The 20,396-nt window shown below is 45.2% G+C and overlaps 1 protein-coding gene across 1 annotated transcript in view; it reads left to right on the top strand.

Annotated features, from left to right (window-relative positions):
* The first annotated feature begins 8,407 nt into the window (after nucleotides 1-8,407).
* HMCN1 (hemicentin 1) overlaps nucleotides 8,408-20,396 on the top strand; it is a 165,055-nt gene continuing 153,066 nt past the window's right edge. The window contains exon 1 of the mRNA XM_054285795.1: nucleotides 8,408-8,666. Coding sequence (XP_054141770.1) covers nucleotides 8,408-8,666 — 259 coding nt within the window. The remainder of the gene's footprint in view (nucleotides 8,667-20,396) is intronic.

Raw genomic sequence — 20,396 nt, 5'->3', positions numbered from 1 at the left:
TTTTATAAGAGGAAACCTTTTTTATCACTCTTTCCTATGAAAGGATTTTTATTCTTATTATGAATAAAGGCTCAAGTCCACTCTTACTTAACTCATCCCTTTAATCCTAGAAAATGCTATGCCTGACAGAAGGCTCACATTTCACAGCAGAAAGAGAAACAGACAATAATGAAAGAATTTATATGCAAAACATTCCAAGTTTTAAGAATACCTCTGTTATGCCAAGAAGAGTGTGACTGTGGAGAATATAGTCCATATTGGTAGTAAAACCTAGAGGTCTTGGAAAGTTATCCTTGTTAACTACTGGGGAGGTGCTAACTTACAGTCTGGCAGGATTTTAAAGGATGCTTTGGTCTTTATGAGCTTAAATGTAAAAAATGAGACTGCAGACTAAAAAAAAATTACTCAAAAATTATGAACTCATAAATTGGGTGAACTTGGTTTCTTCAAATGCTGGGAAAACACATCTCACATGCCTGAAGACATTTAGTGCTCTGTGGCTGAAGAAATCTAAAGCAGGATTTTTAATAATGTGAGAAAAATTTAAATTAGCCAGGTTGACACACACACAAAAATATAATATTGAGACTGGAACTGTGAGCTAACACTTCCATGCCAATGAGGATAGGTGGGGAGAGAAGTGCCAAGCAATTTTCATCAGAGTCTCAGCCTGTACAGACAGGTGCCTGGAACCTGGACTTAGGTTTGGTTTAAAACAAAATACTTTTCTGACAGGCTTAAAAGGAGCAAAACTACAACTCTGGAGAACTAAATATTTATTTTCTTCTTTACTATGCAAATGGCACAAACACCAAACTCATTCCCATTCCTGGCAGGGTTTAAGGCCAGGCTGGACAGGGCTTGGAGCAACCTGGGCTAGTGGAAGGTGTCCCTGCCCATGGCAGGGGATGAAATGGAATGGGCTTTAAGGTCTCTTTCAACCCAAACCTTCCTAGGATTCTATGGCTTGTCGTTCCATGAAGTAGTTTTATTTCATGATTTATGATCAAGGATGCCTGGATCTCTTTCACTTCAACTTTATCAGAACACACCCAGAGAACAGCTCTATCTAATTTCTGTCATGGGGTGTTGATTTGATGCTGAACCCTAACTCACTCCTCCTGAGAAGTTAAAACTAGAAGAGTTCATTCCAAGGCATGAGGTGCAGTAATTAAGCTCATCTGTCAACTGCATTCCAGAGGATAGCTCCAGCTATGAGAGGAATGGGATGCTTTGTGATTTTATCTATGGTTTGAGTGTCTGTCATTGACTCCAAAACAAGTTTTTGTCTGTAGAGCCAAAGTGGCAAAGCTGCTGCCCTTTGTAACAGGATTATGATACTTGAAGTAATTTCCTCTTCTTTCAGAACCTATTCTGGGTGTCAGCCAGGAAATATTGCTGCTTGCCTGACAGATAAGGGATTGCAGAGCTATGTTCTGGACTAATTCTGATATACTCTAAGTAAATACATTTTTCCCCCAATATAAAAAGTATTCTTGGTTTTTGAATTCTCCTATCACTAGAATCTCTCTGTGCAACTTAATTTACTTTTCAGAAAACCTTCCTATAGAAAAGACTTATGTAAATATTAAGTACAAAACATTTGGGCATAGGGAGGGTCTGTGTGTATCTATGGTGTTTGCTGCTATTTTAAGGTTGTTTTCAATCTCACATGTGAAAAGTCATTTCATTTTATATTCTCTAACTTTATTAAAAATAAGGGTAAAAATCCATCCTTTCTCCAATCCCTTCTCATAACATTTCGTTGTGATGTACCAGCAGAGGGAGATCACGTTCTTGTTCTTCCTCTTGCTTTCCTAACACAGCCTGGTTGCCTAATTGTAAATGTATTGATAACCCTGACATGGCCAATGCAATATGTTGAAATTCTCCAGAATACGATCCTTGCCAAGGAAAAAAATTTAAAACGCCTTTAAAAATTATTTTTCAAAAAATTCCTATATGCAACAGGCAATTACTCCAGTGGTGGAAGCAGTAACTGTGTAGTAGTTTTATCTGTTTTCATAAATCATGGAATGGTTTAGGGTGGAAAAGCCATCCAAGACCACTGAGTCCAGCCATTCCCCACTGCCCCAAGTGCCACATCCTCACATTATTTGAACACCTCCAGGGATGGAGACTCCACCAGTGCTCTGGGCAATCTGTTCCAATGCCTGAACACTCTTTCCATGAAGAAATGTTCCCCAGAAACCTCCAATCTAAATCTCCCCTGGTGCATCTTGAGGCCATTTCCTCTCATCCTTGTTTTTTTACATCTATACATCTAGTTCTCTATAAATATAATTTGATGTAAAGTTCATGTGTGCAATTTAATGCATATACATGGGGATTTCTGGAGAAATCAAATGGGAGGTCTCCATGGACTGGAAAAGGAGCTCCAGGTGTTTAGGGTGGATGTGGACACCCATGGTCAGTGGAGATACTGATTTTTTAGGGGCAATGAACCCCACACTGCCTGATGCACTGTATTTAATATACAACCACAAGTAAAGTTTGCATGATGACATGGCTTTGGGTAAAAATAGCTTGGAATAATGGATAATTTGCATGAATTCCCCATGTGCAGAATAAAAAAAATTAAGTACATGATGGAGCTGAACTTGAAAAATGATCTTTATTGCATGGTTCTTCTTTTGCTTTCAGTGTGTGATAATGTTCCCAGTGTTTTAATAAAGAAATACATTACTTTTCTCATTAAATATTTAATATATTGAAATCTCCATCTGTCAGTTTATCTTCTCTTTTGTTTTTCCAAGTAAGCAGCAGAGCAGGTCCTAACTTGGTCCTGGTCTTGCTCCATAATTGTATTAATGAAGGCAGCAACTCTGCTTCTGAGCCAGAAACAAAACTTTCGACCCCTGACTTCTATGTCATGATCACAGGATGGACTGTTTTATAAAACAAATGTTTTATAACCAAAACCAAAGTGATTTCATCTTGCAGATGAGAGATGATTCAGTGCTACAGTGGGGTGAAATGGTCTCTTGGCTCAGGCACAGGGTTTGTTAAACAAACTACTCCAGTTGCTACAGCTACTTAGGCCTGTGTCTCACTCTTTTTCACTGGGATGTGAGAGTTTGAAATGTGTTGAACTGTGAATCAAACTGACATTTGTATTTCAGGAAATCTCTGTGGAACAGAAAGAAGATTCGAAATGGCAGAAGTGTCTCTGCAGGACTTCGAGATTCTTCACAATCTAGAGCACACAGCATGTTACAATATCCCATTTTTACAACTTTTACATGGAAAACTGCCTGTCATCAGAAATGTTTGTAGGACACAGGGAATTGCTACCATTCACCTGTCTGCTTTGATTCTGCTGGAATGCATTAATTGGCAAAGCCATGAAATAATACAGCAGACTGAGTTTAGAAAGGAAGCAGGAACCATAAAACACAGGAAGGCCACAATTCAGCCAGGCACTATAGGTGTGAACATTTCAAAACAGATTTCAGTTCCCAGCTCATCTCTCTATAGCTGTAGGGTAGGAGCAAGGAACATAGCCTGTAGCATAGTTTCAGATTCAAACCTTTTGGGAAAGTGGAGATCAGAAACTTGCAGTTCTTCAGCACCTGGATTATGTAATAAAAACATTAATTCCTACACAGAAGCTAGAATTCAAGGGTTAGTTTCCTTAACTAGAGCAGGTTGTTTGGGAAAACTTAAGTTGTCTGGGAAAACTTAAAATGTAATACTCTTCTGAAGAGTCAGAAGGCAGAAGTAGAACCAAAGTTACATACATCCCATTTTTATATTAAATCACAGTTTTTATATTGTTGGCAAAGGTGAGATACCTCACAGGAAGCTGTGAATCCTCTGTGACTGAAAGGTCTTGAGATTGTTCAGTATAGAGGCTCTCTGGTTCTGTCTGCAGCACAGCTTTTAACCATGTCTAGTGAGATGCCTTGGTCACAGAGCAGAGAGATGAGTACTAAAAACACACTGTCCACGTGTGAGAGCAGCTGCACAGCTGAATCCACAGGGCACAGGCTGGAAAAGGGTCAGGGGTTATTTGATCCCTTCAGAGTCTGAACACTCATCATATAATGCCATTCACATTTCAAAATCTCCCCCAGAAACTGGGCAGGTCTTTTCATGGTCTCTGTAGATGAATTTGAAGATTATAACATTATAACTACAGATTAATCTATCAGCCCTTTCTCTTTTCTGCACCTTGCTTATCTTTCCTTGCAGATCTCTAAGCAGCAGCTCCAGTGAGCTTCATTACCTGCTTTCAGACTCCTGACATACCTGCTAATTCCTGTTGTAGCATTCCTGTCCTGGGATGGCACTTTAACCCTGCCTTTGCCAAAAGCAGCATAGGTTCTGCCTGCACGCAAGAATTTGAGACAAAAATGTTATTTTTAGTTTTAGACCAGTGAATTTGCAGCTCTCATATACAGGACTAGAGTGTCTGCATACATAAAATACAAACACAGGACTAAAGGTTGGCTAAGAAAATGCAGTCAGTGAGCTGGAGAGATCTCACTCTACAATACACACACTTCTCACAGGGAGATCCAAAGCCACCTACCCAAAACAAACAGCACCCATTCCCTCCTTTTCCACAATTAATCAAGTTCAAACAGAAAAAGAAAAAAGGAAAGGAGGGATGGGACTTTTAGGAGGAGTTGGAATAAAAGCTTTAAATGCATAAATGCACAAAAAGCTTTATGGAGTTCCAGAGGAAACAAAATACTGTCAAATGTCTGTGACAAGGCAGCCCAGAGTATCTGGGATACGTGCAGAACTTGCTGGCCAGGAGAGAGGTGTCGTGAGAAAGAGCTCTGGTGGATGCAGCCTGCTGTGAGTGGTCCATGGGATCCCAGGAGGAGCATCTGTTTTGGGAGCAGCAGTTGCTCTGTAATTAGAGAGCAGCATCAGCTTTAAAAACAATCATTTTGATGTTCTCCTTCAGATGGAAACCTGGAGTTTTGAAGAGGAGTCTTGTTTATTATAAACGAGGATGAAACAGTCAGCTCTTTCCTCATTAGCAGCCACTGGACAGGAACTATTTTTAGCTGCAAATTACAAAATGCAGCAGATTCAGCCAGAAACACAAAGGGTGAAAAGTATTTCCTTCCCAATCTTCTAAGCTAGTGTACAAATTTTATTCATTTTAACTGAAATGAACTAGAAAGAGGAACTAAACTACTTAATTCTTTACTCCACCTCAGCTAATACTTTACAAGTGTCCAGGATAAATACATAGGGAAAGACTCATGGACTGTTAGGGTTGGAAGGGACCTCTAAAGGTCAGCTGGCCCACACCTTGCCCACACTCAGTGTGACAGTACAGCAGTGTGGTGGCTGGGGGTTACACTATTAAGACCACATCTGTTGGATTCTTCCATGCTCCCAAATTGCATGAAGAAAATGCTAAATTCAAGCCCCAAAACAGGCACAAAAATATGATGAAGGTGAAGCTAGAAATGCTCAGAATTGGGAAGTGTGAATACAACTGAAATATCTGTGCATACAAAGGAGACTCCAGTGGACCTCGTGAGGGTGGCACCTGCAGTGGCAGAGGCAGGGCTGCTCCCTCCGGGGTACCCTGATCCTGCTCCCCTCCATTCCCTGCCCACACCCCCCTACCCTGACAATCCCCAGGTGTTCCTGCCATGGAGCACTCCCACAGTGCCTGGCCTGGCCTCAGAGTGCCTGTGCTTCCCTCTCATTCTGGCATCAAGTCAAAACCTTACTGGAGAGCATGTCAGAATCAAAACAAGGATTTTTTTTTTTTCAATAGATGAATCTTTGGCAAACTATGAGAACCATCTCATTGGAGAAGAAGAAAAAAAGTTGTTCCTCTTGCTACAGGACTTTCTGCAAATTTCAAAGGCCTGCTGTGAATAATAGTGTCAGAGCTTCCAAGCTGCAAGGCTATTTTATAGTGGAAAGTGTGAGGCAACCAAAATAAGAATCAGTTTCCACTGTTACAAAATAAAGGTTTTGCTTTATGTGGTACCTTAAAGCCGTGTTCAGGGATGTGTGTTTTGGGACACAGAAGTAGGTACCCCAGAGGGTTATTTTTTCATACAGTCATTGAGTTTGTTCTTTCTTGTTCACAGCAAATTGGGAAATAATTTGAGACAGAAAGAACACGATGGCTTTCTTTATGATGCAAAACATAACAGGAGTTTGTCCTCCTAAAGGACTGAAGGCAATCCTTAAATCCAAATGCTGCCAGTCCTTGGGATGTTGGAAATACATATTCCTATTTAATGGCGTGAGTGCATCTCTCCTTTCACAATTTGTGAGTATTTTTGACAAACCTGGTCCTAGTTTTCTGCTAGCAGAGTTACAGATGAGACAAGTTTTCCATGGTTTGGGGTTTTATTGCGAATGCTTCGCACAGCTCTGGTTATGTGCTCCCTTCTCATGACATCAGTGCTGAAGGGGAGAAAGAATGTAAACATCTGCTTTTTATAATTCAATTCCAGGCTTATAACTTGATTAGGATAAGCAATGTTTCTACATGATTTATTTTCCAGTCACAACAATGCACAGTTTTAGCAGCAGTTTGAAGATTAGTAAAATAAGGATGGAAACTAATGAGGTATATCTTCCTTCATGGTCTACCTTTCTGAGCTGCACTGAATATTGTGCAAAGGCTGGGGATTTCCCTCCCACTTGGTTTTTAAAATGATGTCCTGTTACTCCCCACAGTGCAGGAGGCAGCCCATGGAAAGGAAGCTTACACAGCAGCACTGAGGTGAGCTGGAGCAAAGGGAATTTGGCTCGTGACTCTCTATGGAGCCCTTCTGTGTGGCATTGGGTCAGGACTGAGTTTTCCAATGATGCCTGCTGGGACGTTGCTGCATCCCTAACAAATGAGGCTTGAAATATAAAACCTCTAATCTCTTCCATTGCCTGAGCAGAGTTGAAACTCCACTCTAGTCACTTCCCTTCCTTTGTTTTCTAGGCTTTTTCTTGCACCAGAAAACTGACAGTGGCTGGTGCCATTGTCCTGGTCACAGTCTGGAGTCTTTTCTACTCCCTTTAAACTATTAAATTTAGGGATATGCTCATGGGCACTGAGGAGGGCTTCAGTAGTAGTTGTGGATGTGTAACTGAAGCCAAGGACAGCCAGGGTGGTAGTGCATGCCAGAGTGATTTCAGTCTTGTATCACGTTTCCAATAATAAAACACTAAAAAAATCACAGAATCTCAGAATGGTTTGGGTGAGAAGAGATCATAGAGCTCATCCAGTCCCATCCTCTGCCATGGGCAGGGACACCCCCTACTATCCCTACTGCTCCAAGCCCTATCCAACCTGGCCTTGGACACTGCCAGGGATCCAGGGGCAGCCACAGCTTCGCTGGGCACCCTATGCCAGGGGCTGTCCACCCTCACAGGGACCAGTTCCTTCCCCTTATCCCATCTGACCCTGCTCTTCTGAGACAAGCCGGCACCGCCACCCTCACCTGCGGCAGGTGCGGGCACAGACCCCGGGCCGGGAGGGGCAGGTGCTGCTGGGGCTGCCCGGGGCAGGGGCCGGGAGGACCCCAGGTAAGGGAAGGGAATCCAGGTAAGGGAAGGACCCCAGCGTGAGGGAGGGACCCCAGGGGAGGAATGAAAGCGAGGAGTGAGGGAGGGACCGCAAGGTGAAGGAGGGACCCCGGGGGTGATGGAGGGAAGCCCGGAGTGAGGGAGGGACCGCAGGTGAGGGAGGGAGCCAGGTGAGGGATGGAAGCCCGGAGTGAGGGCAGGACCCCGGGGGTGATGGAGGGACCCCCAAGTGAGGGCGGGATCCCGGAGTGAGAATGGCGACCTCGAGATGCGGGAGGGACCCCAGGTGAGGGAGTGACCTCAGGTAAGGGGGGGACCCCGAGAGTGGGCGAGAGCCCGGCGTAAGGTCGCCGACCCCAGGTGAGGGCAGGGGCCGCAGCGGGCCACGGGAGGCGGGACCGGGGCGGGCGCTGCTTCAATGCGCAGCCGGCGCTCCCGGGGCTGCAGGCGCAGCTCCATCCCCAGCCCAGCTGGCAGCAGCGGCCCCGGGGCACGGTCGGGGCTCAGCCCTGTCCCTCGGGGCGGCGCTGCCCCAGCCCTGCCCGGTAGGGAAGGCGGAGCGGGGCCGCAGCCGCGCGCAGACAAAAGCGGCGGCGCTTCCTGCGCCGCGCCTGAGGGGAGCGGGCGGTGGGCGACGGGGTTCCCTCTCCCCGCTCGGTCTTTGCTCCCCTCGGTCTGTCCCCGCTCCGTCCCGGTTTATCCCCGCGTTCTCCCCGCTCCGTCCCGGGTCGGTCCCAGCGTTCTCCCGGGTCCGTCCCGGTTCATCCCCGCGCTCTGCCGGGTCCGTCCGGGATCCATCCCCACGTTCTCCGCGGTGTGTCTCCGTTCCCCCGGCCCGAGTGCCCCCGGTGCCTTTGCCGGGGGTGCCGCCGCGATGGTTCTCGGTTGGAGCCCCGGGGCGCCGGGCACGGTGCTGCTGCTGCTGCTGCTCGCCCTGAGCGCCCGCGCCGTGCCCGAGCCCGAGGCGGTGCCCGAGGGAGCCTCCACCCTGGCCTTCGTCTTCGATGTGACCGGCTCCATGTACGACGACTTGGTGCAAGTTATCGAGGGCGCATCCAAAATCCTGGAGACATCGCTGAAGAGACCCAAGCGCCCGCTGTACAACTTCGCGCTGGTGCCGTTCCACGACCCAGGTAGGGCCGAAGGGGACCTGGCTGGGGCGGGCAGGAGCCGGGAAGGGCAGCAGGGAGCTCCAGAGGGCTGGCGAGGGATTGGCTTTCCTGCGCTTGCAGGGACTGGAGTCGAAGTATTCCTGTCCCATCGTAGTCGTTCTTGCCGCACGCGTTTCTCTGCCGGGGGCGAGTAACATTTTGTGACCCCTACCTCCCTATCTCCCTACGAAGCTTCCCAAAGGCTTCTGGAGTGGGCTCTAAGTGCGCTTTGTGCACCAAGGAGTAGTTAAGGGATCAAATACTCCCCTTTATTGTGCAGATACGAGCTGAAGTAGCGTCACTGAACTGCACGTGTAGTTTGTAACGGTGCTACTGAGTTATTTTCCTATGCCCTTCCATGGGAGCGCACTTAAGAACATGAATAATGCAGTTGCACTCTTCCTCTTGTTTTATGATCCCATGTTTACATTCAGAAACTTGTAGTGAAATTAACACGGTGTGGTTATTTTTTGTTTTGTTTTTGGTGGGTTTTTTGTGTTTTTTTTTTTTGGGGGGGGGTCTTCTTTCTTTTTTTTTCCCTCCTTCTGCTGTACATCGTGTGTTCCTCTCTTTCAGCATCTGTTTTTTGTTCTCTTCCCATTCAATTTCTCTGGCTTTCTTCCTCTTTGCTTGTCAAATTCTTCTGTTGACTTGAAGAGGAAATAGGAACAGGATGCCTCAGGCTGGTGATGTGTGCTGTACTGTGCAGTAAAAACTCTCTTAAGAAAAAAGAATCAGAAAGTGGGAAAAAGCCCTTGAAAATTATCTTTTGGCTTTAGTTCCCATGGAATATCTCAGGACATGTTCAATGCTTAAGAGTTCCATTTTTGCAGGAATGTCAGCAAAAAAAGTGGACATCCTCTCTCTATTTCCCCCGTTACAGATACTTCTGCTTACAAGATATATGTTTGCTATTGGTATAAATACCTTAAACCAAGTGCTTAGGAAATTAGAGGGAATAGCTTGTATAGGTTCTCTTTTTTTTCTTACAAAGAGTTCTTCATTGTAGTATCAGAGTGTTCTACCACAAATAGGTCCTTACTGTTTCCACATTTGGTGTAATTTTCTTTTTGTTTTCCCTCTGTTCCCCCTGTTCCCCTGCATTTTTTGTTATTTTATGGAACAAACTTATATGGGACTTAAAAAGCATCATGCCACAGAAATAAACAAGAAGGGGAAGATTTGGGTCAAGTGTAGAACCTAGAACTCTTTTATATCATTCTGGAAAATCAAGTTCACCTCTTTGGAGCTCTTTTTCCATGGAATGACCAGAAAATCAAAGAGGATGGGTTAGAAGTGTTTTGGTTTGATTTTCTCTCAATGATAGCTTATCTTTAGTGAGCAGGAAGGGGTTCAGGGTAGGATTTGATAGTTCTCTTTTTCAGAGTGATTGGGTCCATGCACAAGAGCAAGAAGATCTTGTGTGGTGCACTTTTAATGTGCAGGTTTGTGTGGTGGTCCTTTGTTCTTGGGCATGCTCAGTAGAAAGAAGTCTCAGCTTTCTCTCATGGGTAGTCCTGTGCTTAGTTTTCATCACAGACGCTTTCACTTCATCTGTTTCAATAGCTCCCGTTTTCTTTCTCATCTCATATGTTTTCATTCAGTTTTTCTTCTGCACATTTTCACCTTTTCAGCCCTTTTTTGTGTCCTCCTCACTGTCTTTGCTCCCAGTGCCTCTCCAGGCTCTCTGCTTGTGTTCCAGACTGACTCCTCTGACCATGCTTTGCTGTACCACCCCTCCTTGCTCTGTACAAACCTCACCATCAACAAATCCACTGCCACCTTCCCCTGCTTGAGTCACATTTTCCCACTCACTGACTCCTTGCCTCCTCCCCCATTCCCTCTCCTTGCACAGGAGATCCCTTTCCTTGGCAACTGTTAGACTTCATTCAGTGGAGTGACTGAAACTTAAACCTGCAGGGAACTGACCTGCAGAGCCCAGAGCTGCTGGCAAACGTGCCTCAGAGTGTCCTGTTACACCTCTCTGTGTGGAAGTCCAGCTTCCCTGAGGGGGCCTTGCTTCTTAGACTGATGGATAACTTGTGAGGGCAGGGAGCTCTCTGAAAGTGGAGGACGGACAATTTTCAACTTCATTTTGTCCTGGTTTCTGAAAACTACTTTCTTGGTCTTTCTCAGAGTTAGAAAGACACACCACAGCCCAATGTCTTGAATTTCATGCAAGGTCCAGATGACTGTTGATCATCTGTACCGTACACCTGATGATGACTGTGCTGAGGCACTTGAAAAGAAAATGTAAGAAATGCTGTTGTGACCACTTCAGCCTCATTTTTTTAATCTATAGAGAAGTAACTTTACTCAAAAACCTCATAAAAATATTGACTGGCAACTATTTCACAGCATCCAATTCGTTTACCTAGTGTTGTTCTTTCTGATGGTTGCTCAACTGAATTAATGAGCATGAAACTATTTTATTCACAAGATGTGTTGTTACTCACTCAATTCTTCTTCCCAAAAAAATAGGTATTTATGTAGTTGCCTCACAGGCAGATTTTCTGGATGAGGTGCTGTGGTCCCTGGGGCAGATGGGACTCTACAAGGGGTACAGATACACTTGGGGCTCAGGTCCAAGGAGCTTCTCTTTGTATAAAGGTGCCCTGATGCAGATACACTATTGGTAGGTAATTGCAGTTTATATTGGGTGTGGATTTGGTTTTGAACTCTTTTGTTTTCCTAGTTTGTATTGCAGAGGACACTTGGCATCCCACAGGGTAAAGCTGGATTGTAAATTATTTGGTATAAATGTAGTCTAGCAGAATATGGGAGGATTTTTAAGTAACTCAAAAATGTGGCATTATTGAGCCTGTATTGAGGCTCTGGAGCTTGTCCAAGGAAGGGAATGGAGCTGGGAAAGGGTCTGGAGCACCAGGAGTGGCTGAGGGAGCTGGGAAGGGGCTGAGCCTGGAGCAAAGGAGGCTCAGGGGGGACCTTGTGGCTCTGCACAGCTCCTGACAGGAGGGGACAGCCGGGGGGTCAGGGTCTGCTCCCAGGAACAGGGACAGGAGGAGAGGGAACGGCCTCAGGCTGGGCCAGGGCAGGCTCAGGCTGGACATTAGGAAAACCTTTTCACAGAAAGGGCTGTAAAGCATTTGCACAGGCTTCCCTGGGTGGTGATGGAATCCCCATCTCTGGAGGTGTTCAAAAACCAAGTGCATGTGGCACTTTGGGACAGAGTTTAGTGGTGGTGTTGGCTTGATGGTTGGACTTGATGATGAGAAAAGTCTTTTCCAACCTGAATGGTTCTGTGATCCCATGATGGGGATGTGCCAATGCACTGGGGTGTGGGATGGTAGATTTAAATGTTGTGTTTTCGCTAGTGCAGTGGGATTTTGGTGAACAGGAATACAGGTATATTTTTAGCATCAAACCTGAGGCTTTTGGCACAGAATTATGGCTTACGGAAAAATTTGTCATGGGTTTCACGTTTCTATACCGTGTACCATCTGGTGGGATGCAGAGAGTTCAACTCTGGAAAAACCTTTTGCTTTGGATTCTACTTTGTGAATAACCATGTCCAGGGCTTTAACAGATTACAGGGAATTTTTTTATTGTGGGCTTTCAATGCCTAAATGTGATCACAGAACTGTAGATAGTGAAAAGGGCAGTTGACTAAGAAAGCTCTTGCCAGACTTGTGTTCAATGGAAAAACTGGTGTGGGGGGTGGAAAATTGTCCCAAATTTAAGAAGAGTTGGCACAGGAAAATTCTGAACTGGAGCTAAAGCTGGAGATCAGCAAATGCTTTTGTAGTTATGTGTTGTGGGTCCTGATGTCCTACTAACTCCTATTGTATCCTGTGGAAATGGGATTGGACTTGGAATGTCTTTATTTAACATCTGTGGCCAGCTTTGCTATTTTTTCTTTATGCCATTAAGGAATTTTGGAATGGAAAATAAGCCTGAGAGGACTAATTCATCCCTATTATTCTTCTGTAAAGCTAATGGAATTATACCAGTCATAACTCACTCTGTGTGATTTAATCAAGCATTCCTTTAGTGTGAATGGCTATTCTATAGACCAAACTCCAGTAATTAATTGAGACAAAAATGAAAGGAATATGTAACCTCTGGACTTCCTAGGATAGAGAATGGTGTTTGCCTGTTCATACCCTGCAATATCTACAGAACTCTGAGCATCTCCTGACCCTTTTCTTACAAATCAAAGAGAAAACACTGTGTGAGGAAAGGGAAAACATTAATAATGCTTAGTTTAGATGGGACAACAGTATTGAACTTAAGTCACATAGTAAGTGTGTAGGAGAACAAGGAATATTGTTTTTTCCTTGATCCCACTCCTCTCTTTTGAGAGAGTAAAGCTCTTTCCTATCTTGAAGTTATGCACATAGTGAAGCATGTAGTTATGTTTAACTGGAGTCTCCTTTAACAGACTGGCAGGGCTGTGTCTGTAACATGGTTAGGCTGCTGAGCCACATTCTAGCTTGGATCAAATTCAGGAGGTCATATGAAAACTCTGGGAACTTTGGGTTTTGCAGGTTTGATAGGTTTTTTTTAGAAGTTATAATGAAGAAGTAATGTTTTTTCCCGAGGAGGAGTTCTGTGAAATTAAAATCAGGCTATTAATGGAGTTAAGGTTTTTCTTACTTTCTGACAGAAAAAGTACTGTGGGTGTGCAGATGGGTAATGAAGGGAGAGGGGAGGGCACTCCCCTGTCCTTGCTGTACCCTCAGCTGGGTGCTGTCACAGCTGATGTCACTGCCTCTGCCTCTCACATCCAGCTCTCCTGATAGCCCTTCTCCCGTGTGCTGCCCTGCACTTTTGCATTCTTCTGTCTCTTGAGGTCTTTGATCTTGGGCTTTACTCTCAGATTTATGGATGTCTAAACCTCTCAGGCAGAGGCTGCCTGTGTGTAAATCAGTTGGAGATGATGAGGAATGGCCCTTCTGGTATAGCCTGGGAAGAGGGGCATTGTCTTCAGCATACCCTCTGCTTCTTTTGTGGGGTGGAAGAAGTGCTTCAAGACTTGTTATTGGTTTAAGTAAGGAACAGGAACATGGCTGTGGAGAAACACGATTGCAGTAGTGGTTTTCAAAGCAGGGAGAACAAGTTTAAGGGAAAAGTGATGTTCTGTACTGGTATCTGAGTTTGCCCACGCCACAAAAGTGGGATGGGAGCAGCATGAGAAAAGATTGGTGTCACAGCAGCTGTGGCTGCCCCTGGATCCCTGGCAGTGTCCAAGGCCAGGCTGGACAGGACTTGGAGCAACCTGGGAGAGTGGAAGGAAGATCTTAGTGGGCTTTAAGATCCCTGCCAACCAAAGCCAGCCTGTGATTTTATAATTTTAATGAAAAGGGAGACAGCTGAAAGAGGGAGAGCAATATGACCCTGTGTTCCTGTCCACATTCGGGAGGCCTCCTTACCTTCCTTAGTAGGTAAAACTGCTTAAAACTGTTTGAAAACTGTCTTCTGTTTGGACTAGACAAATTATTGGGTTGATTAGAAGAAATAAAGTGCTTACCAGTCAACTTTCTGTGGGCAAGTATTTTTTGAAAACTGTGTACTTACCAAAATCCTATAGTTTCTATAGGATAATGTATTGGTTTTGCATGATCTGGTTTTTGGTGGCAGGGGTGTCACAAAGATGGCTCCTGTGAAAAACTCCTGGAATGTCCAGCAGAGCCAGTCTCTGATGGCTTTGAAGCTGGACGTGGTGCTGGTCAATACTGGACCAATGAGAGAGCTGGTAACACCTCTGTGATGATGTATTTAAGAAGAAAATGAAAACAAAGTAATGGGTTTTTGCTCCTAGTTAGAGAAGAGGAGGAGGTGAGAACATGTGAGGGATGCAACATGGCAACAAACAAGGTCAGTGGAGAGGGAGGGGCAGGAGGTGCTCCAGGCACCAGAGTCAAGATTCCTCTGCAGGCTGTGGTGAGAGCAGGGTGAAGCAGCTGTGCCCCTTCATGGAGATCCATGGGGGATGCAGAGATCCACCCACAGCCCCTGGGGATCCATGGGGGTTGCAGAGATCCACCCAGAGCCCCTGGGGGAGGTGCCCATGCCAGAGCAGGTGGATCCCTGCAGGAAGCCCTCTGGCCATGTGGAGAGAGGGGCGCTCTCAAGGGCAGCCTGTCCTTGGAGCACTGCACCCCATGGAAAGAGAGCCCCACGCCACAGCAGTTTGGGAGGGCTGTGTGCCCGTGGGAGGGACTCACCGTGTGGCAGGTGTGGTTTGGCTGCTGCTCTTGAGCAGCTGGAGAAGTTCACAGGGAACTGTCTCCCGTGGGAGGGACCCCATGGTCTCACAGGGAAAGGATTCCTCTCCTGAGCAGCAGGAGAAAATCTTGGTGATGAACTGAGCAAAACCCCCACACCCTGTCTCCCTGTGCTGTCAGTAGGAAGGAGGGAGGGACTGGGGGGGAAAAAGTATTTTAAGGGCTTATTTCACTTCTCATTATCCTCCTCTGGTTCTGTTAGTAATAAAGTTCACTTTGCAACCTTAGGTTTGCCCTTGAAGTGTTTTCTCCCAGTCTTATCTCAATTTACAAAGACTTTGTTAACTTTTTCTTCCTCTCCTTTGCCCAGCTGTGGCAGGGGAGGATGAGCAAGTGACTCTTGTGGGTGCTTGGCATTGGGCCAGTGCCAAACCACAACAGATAGATAGAGAAGAATTGCCTCAATTCTCTTTGAAAAGAGTAAGGTCAGAAGCCAAGAAAATTATGCTCTCCACTTAATTCAAGTTGTTGTGTTATTTGAGAGTTGAGTGGCTTTTATATTGCTACCAATATTGAAAGTGGGAAAAAAAAGTGCTAATTTAGGAAGTCTCATCTCCCTCTTCTTCTGATGGATCACAGAATACCAGATTAAAGCTGGTGACAGCTGATCTGTCAGAGCTCTGTGTTTTGGTGGCCTCAAATTTGTGGACATCCCATTTGAAAACTCAAGGATGTGTAAGGATTTGGGGTTTTTTAGAAGCTGGTTTGTCTTGGACTTAGATACAAAGTGACAGCAATAATGAGTGCATGTCCAAATTCTGAGTTTTTTCCTTGGTGTTTCAGGAGATGCAGTGTAAAGGTACAACTGTTCAGTGCTGCCTTGGTATGTCTGAGGGTGAATGATAAGCAGACCTGGGTATAATACCTGGGAATTCTGCTGTTTTTTGCTAAAACTGATGAAGTATTGCTATTAATATTTCACAAGTGACAATTTCAATGGGAAGTACTGCTTCCCTAAAGCTCAAAAACTGCTCAGGGTTGTTACCACTACCAAGTGTTATTGCTGCTGTCATCAGATGAGTGGCTGTCACCAGTGGTGTGGAAGTGAAGAGCTCTGGGCTGATAAGGATGAAATCTAAAGCACTTGCACACATTTTCCATCTCTGAGGCTTCTGGGATAACTGTAGTGAGCCTGTGGGAAATGAGTGTGTGAAACCTTATTGTCACCCTTAACAGAGACATTGTGATATCTGTAAAATGAATTCCCTGTGATTGCATGGATGTTTTCTTGTTCCTCTAGAGGGATTTATCTGGGGTCCCTCTAAAAGTAGCTGCTTATATAGATTAGAGATGACAGTAAGTATTGCCAGTGCCAGAAGCTCCAAAATCTGTGAGGCAGCCAAAATGTTGTGACATGATCCAAAAGCCTGTTAGAGCATCACTTACAACTTATTTTTCTGCTGTCTTAACTCTGCATGTCCAGCCCAGAAGATATGCACAAGAGTGAATTTCCCCTCTGATTCTTGAATCCTTCTGGCAAGGGATTATTCTCCCTGTTTTTATTTGAAGATACAGTAGAGATTCTTTCCTTGGGAAAAAAATGATAATGCCTCAAATACCTAATTCTTTTCTGCTTTGAATTACAAATTATTTTTCATGTTACATTTGAGATTGTTGCCTACAGAATTTAGAAGCTACTTGTTCTATTTTGCTTTGCTGTCTTCTGCTCCAAGTGGTTATAATTCCAAGGGAAACCCTGCAGCTCAGTAACAATGTATTCCAGTGCTATTCTGTCCCTCTAATTACTTCTGATGTCATTTATCAGGTGAGCCTTGCTGTTTGTTAGCATGTTAGCAGTGTGCATCTTTTCCCTAGAGCTTCTGGAATTTGCATAGAGGATACTTCACCTGTTGTGTCCCATGTGAAAGTCACAGTGCCCATGTTAACTTTTAGGTACAATTCACAGAGGGATCTCCTCCCAGTTTCTTAAGCACTTTTTAAACAAAGAAATTTCCTCATTCACCTTCCTCTCTTCTTTCCTGCACTCTGAATTCATCTCCCAGGGGTTACAGCAGCTTGTATTTCACACAATCACACAGAGAAGCCCAATGAATCCCATTCATGGCAGTAATTGTTTAACACTGGCTATGGTCTTGATGGGAGCTCTGTGGTATGGAAAGCAAAGAGCAATTTCTGCTGCTGTGTGCATCTCCTGCATTGGTTTAAATGCACCCAAATCAAATTCCTACTGCTGTATGAAAAGCAGATAGTTGATGCAGATCCTCAAGTACTTTAAAGCTATGAATAAGCTGTCCCTCCCTGAGGCTGATAAGTGTCCCATTTTCATCTGTAGAAAACAACTATTTTCTGAGAATGCATGGTAATGAAGTGAACAAGGAGCCATGAATATTGTATATATCTTTCTCTCATTTTAACTGAGGCAACAGTGTTGATTGTAAAGAGAATTGTCACAGAAATATGACAGGAAAGTTGAAAAAGAGGCCAATCAGTATTTCCCTCTTGAAATGCTGAGCTTCCTCTTTTCAAGTGCCAATCCTAGAGGAAAACTAGGAAAAAATATGTCTTTGTTGTGGGGAATCAGAATAATAGAATTGTTAAGAGAGGTTAATTATTGAGAGGTTGGATGAGACCTCTTAAGATCATTGAGTCCAACCACTAACCCAGTGCTGCCATATTCACCACTGAAGCATGTCCCCAGGTGCCATATTGACCTGTCTTTTGGGCACCTGCTGGGATGGTGACTCCTCCACAGCTCTGGGCAGCCTGTTCCAGTGCCTGCTGAAGACATTTTTCCCAATATTCAATCTTAACCTCCCCAGGAGCAATTTGAGGCTTTTTCCTCTCATCCTGTCTCTTGTTACTTGGGTGCAGAGCCCGACCCCCCTCAGCTGTCCCTTCCTGTCAGGAGCTGTGCAGAGCCACAAGGTCCCCCCGAGCCTCCTCTTCTCTGGGCTGAGCCCCTTCCCAGCTCCCTCAGCTGCTCCTGGAGCTCCAGCCCCTTCCCCAGCTCTGTTCCCTTCCCTGGACATGAATTAATAGTGAATGAATGCCTTTAGGGAAGAGAATGAAGTTGAATTCTCAGGGGAGAACAAAGGAAAAGAACCACCCAAGACCTGAAAACTGATGAAACTGACACTGTGGTCCTTAATCCTTGCTCTGTGTGCTGCGCTGCTGTCCAGCAGTACTGCCTTGATAAGGATGAGGCATGAGGCCATGCCCAGGTGCCTTTGAAAGCTCCCTGTTGGGTGATGCAGAGGTGTACTCTGTGTTTATGTCCTGCAGAGGGGGCATGGAGTGATGGGGCTCCCTGTGCTGGTACAAGTTGTGTTTGAGCTTTTCTTAACCAATGGGGAGCAAAACGAGTTTCTATTAGGTTCGTGATTTTTTTCAATGCATCATGCAATGTTCATTCTGCATCCTGCTGGACCAACTTGTTAGAAACCTTAGGGCTATTTCCCCTGTGCTGTGAAAACAGGGAATGGTCAGGACCCAAAGGCTGCCAGAGCTCCAGGAGCTTTTGGACAATGCTCTCAGGCACAGGATGGGATTGTTGGGGTGTCTTGTGTGGGGCCAGGGGTTGGACTGGATGATCCTTGTGGGTCCTATGAACTCAGGGTACTTTGTGATTCTGTGACTTGAGGTTCCTGTCATCTTTTTTCTTACTTAGGCTTTATCTTTTGTGTGTGTATCAGAGGCTGCTTGGAATTCATACTAAGAGTGGATTCTGCTCAGTGGAGGATCTGGCTAAACCAGATTAAGGACTATGGAAAAGGAGCAGATATTTCATTCAGTTAATGTACTTTGAATGTGGCCTAAAGCCTGCCAGGAGGAACCCTTTAGACAGAGAGCCCTCAGATGCCAGTTGGTATATATTTTCCAGTCAATGATTTAATTGTTGGCATATGCTGTGGCTTTGGTTTTGAAGGAGACACATGCATCAGAGGAAATATTGAGAACATATGTTTTTCAGTTTGCAAATGGCAAAACAGTTTCTCTGTTGAAAGAGAGTGATGGTGTTACTTGATCAGCTCACCATGCCTTGGTAATCAGCAGCTTTGTTAGAGGGAGTAGGATGGATTCAATGAAATATGCTCTGGGCTGGCTGCTTTTTGTGTTTCATGACTCCAGCCAGGGAGAATGTTTTACCCCTCACTTACATTGTTGAACATAATGTGTTTTTTATAACTGGTGCTGGTGTTTAGGATTTCCTGTTTGAGGTGTGCTGCTCTGAGATCAGATTTACAAGATCCTTCAGTGATGCTGGCAGTGGATTCATGCCGTGCAGTTGTTGTTGGGTGAACTCTGGGTCCAAGATTTGCATTTTGCAAAGGGATTGTTTGCAGTGTTGCATTTTTAAGGGGGATCAGAATGGTTTAGGTCAGGCATATCCCCTTGTGATCTATGGGTAAGCTTCTTTTGTTGCTTTTTGAGGAACATGAGCAACCTACTCTTTGGTAACTGGTTTTGCCAGAGGAGAAGCACAATGACTTCATGTTTCTGAAGCACTTGGGTGGGATCATGTTATGTCAAGATACATGAAGCCTTGGCACTGAGGACAGGAGTAATCCCATTTCACTTCAGTCACTTCACTGAAGACTCTCAGTTGAGGGGCTGGTGACCCAGAGGCTCTTTCTATAAATCACAAAATTAAACTGGCACCTTAAGGAGCAATTAATCCCCTGTGAATTTTGAAATACTCTTTGGAGATCTCATTTGTTTTCACTGGCTGTAGGGGAAGCAAAGGTTAGTTCAGTCAAAGCCCTGAATTTAGAACACAGGAAGTAAATTGAGAGGCTTTCTGCTTTCTAACATTCTGCACTGGGCTCACTGTCCACATAATAGTCCCTGAGGTTTGTTTCACACCTAGGTTTTCATCCTACCACATGGATACCAAGGGCTCTTGGGGGCTATAGGTTATTCCCACATGGTGATTCCCTGGCTCCCATGGCACACCAGGGCCTTGGTGTGTGTCTGATCACGGGGCTGCTCAGGAGCTCGTGCACCTCTGCCCTCTCCCCAGATTATTGGCAGGGTTTGAACCTTGGCTGTTCAGAGACCCCGTCTGTGTCAGCTGAAGGAGTGACACTGGCAGCTCCCAGGCTGACAGACAGTGCCATGGGACAATTCCCAAGTGGGAGCTGGGATGCACCTGGTGCTGTGTGCTGCCAGTGTAAACAGGCTGTGTGTGTTCATGCACCGTTCTGTGTCCCTGTGCTCCTCCATCTTGATTTGCTTTGGCACCTTGGTACTCCTCTTCACTCTGGCCGCTTTGCCAACTTGTACCCCTTCTCCTACAACATTCCTAGCCTGGATTTCAGTCTGCAGGCATTACTGGTAAGATCTATGTATTTTTGGAAATGACATATTCCCAGACAGCGAGCCAGCATGCGTCAAACATTGCAAACAACCAGAAAGGGCTGAATTTACTCTCAGTGATGTGTCCCTGTTAGCAGGCTCATCCATTCTCGCTGGAATCATGGCTTCCTTACCATTTGCTCTTGGG

This window comes from Melozone crissalis, unplaced genomic scaffold, assembly GCF_028551555.1.
Source record: "Melozone crissalis strain CALT ecotype California unplaced genomic scaffold, PUWL_Pcris_2 ptg000045l_1, whole genome shotgun sequence".
NCBI lineage: Eukaryota > Metazoa > Chordata > Aves > Passeriformes > Passerellidae > Melozone > Melozone crissalis.
This window is presented reverse-complemented; position numbering and strand designations above follow the sequence as displayed.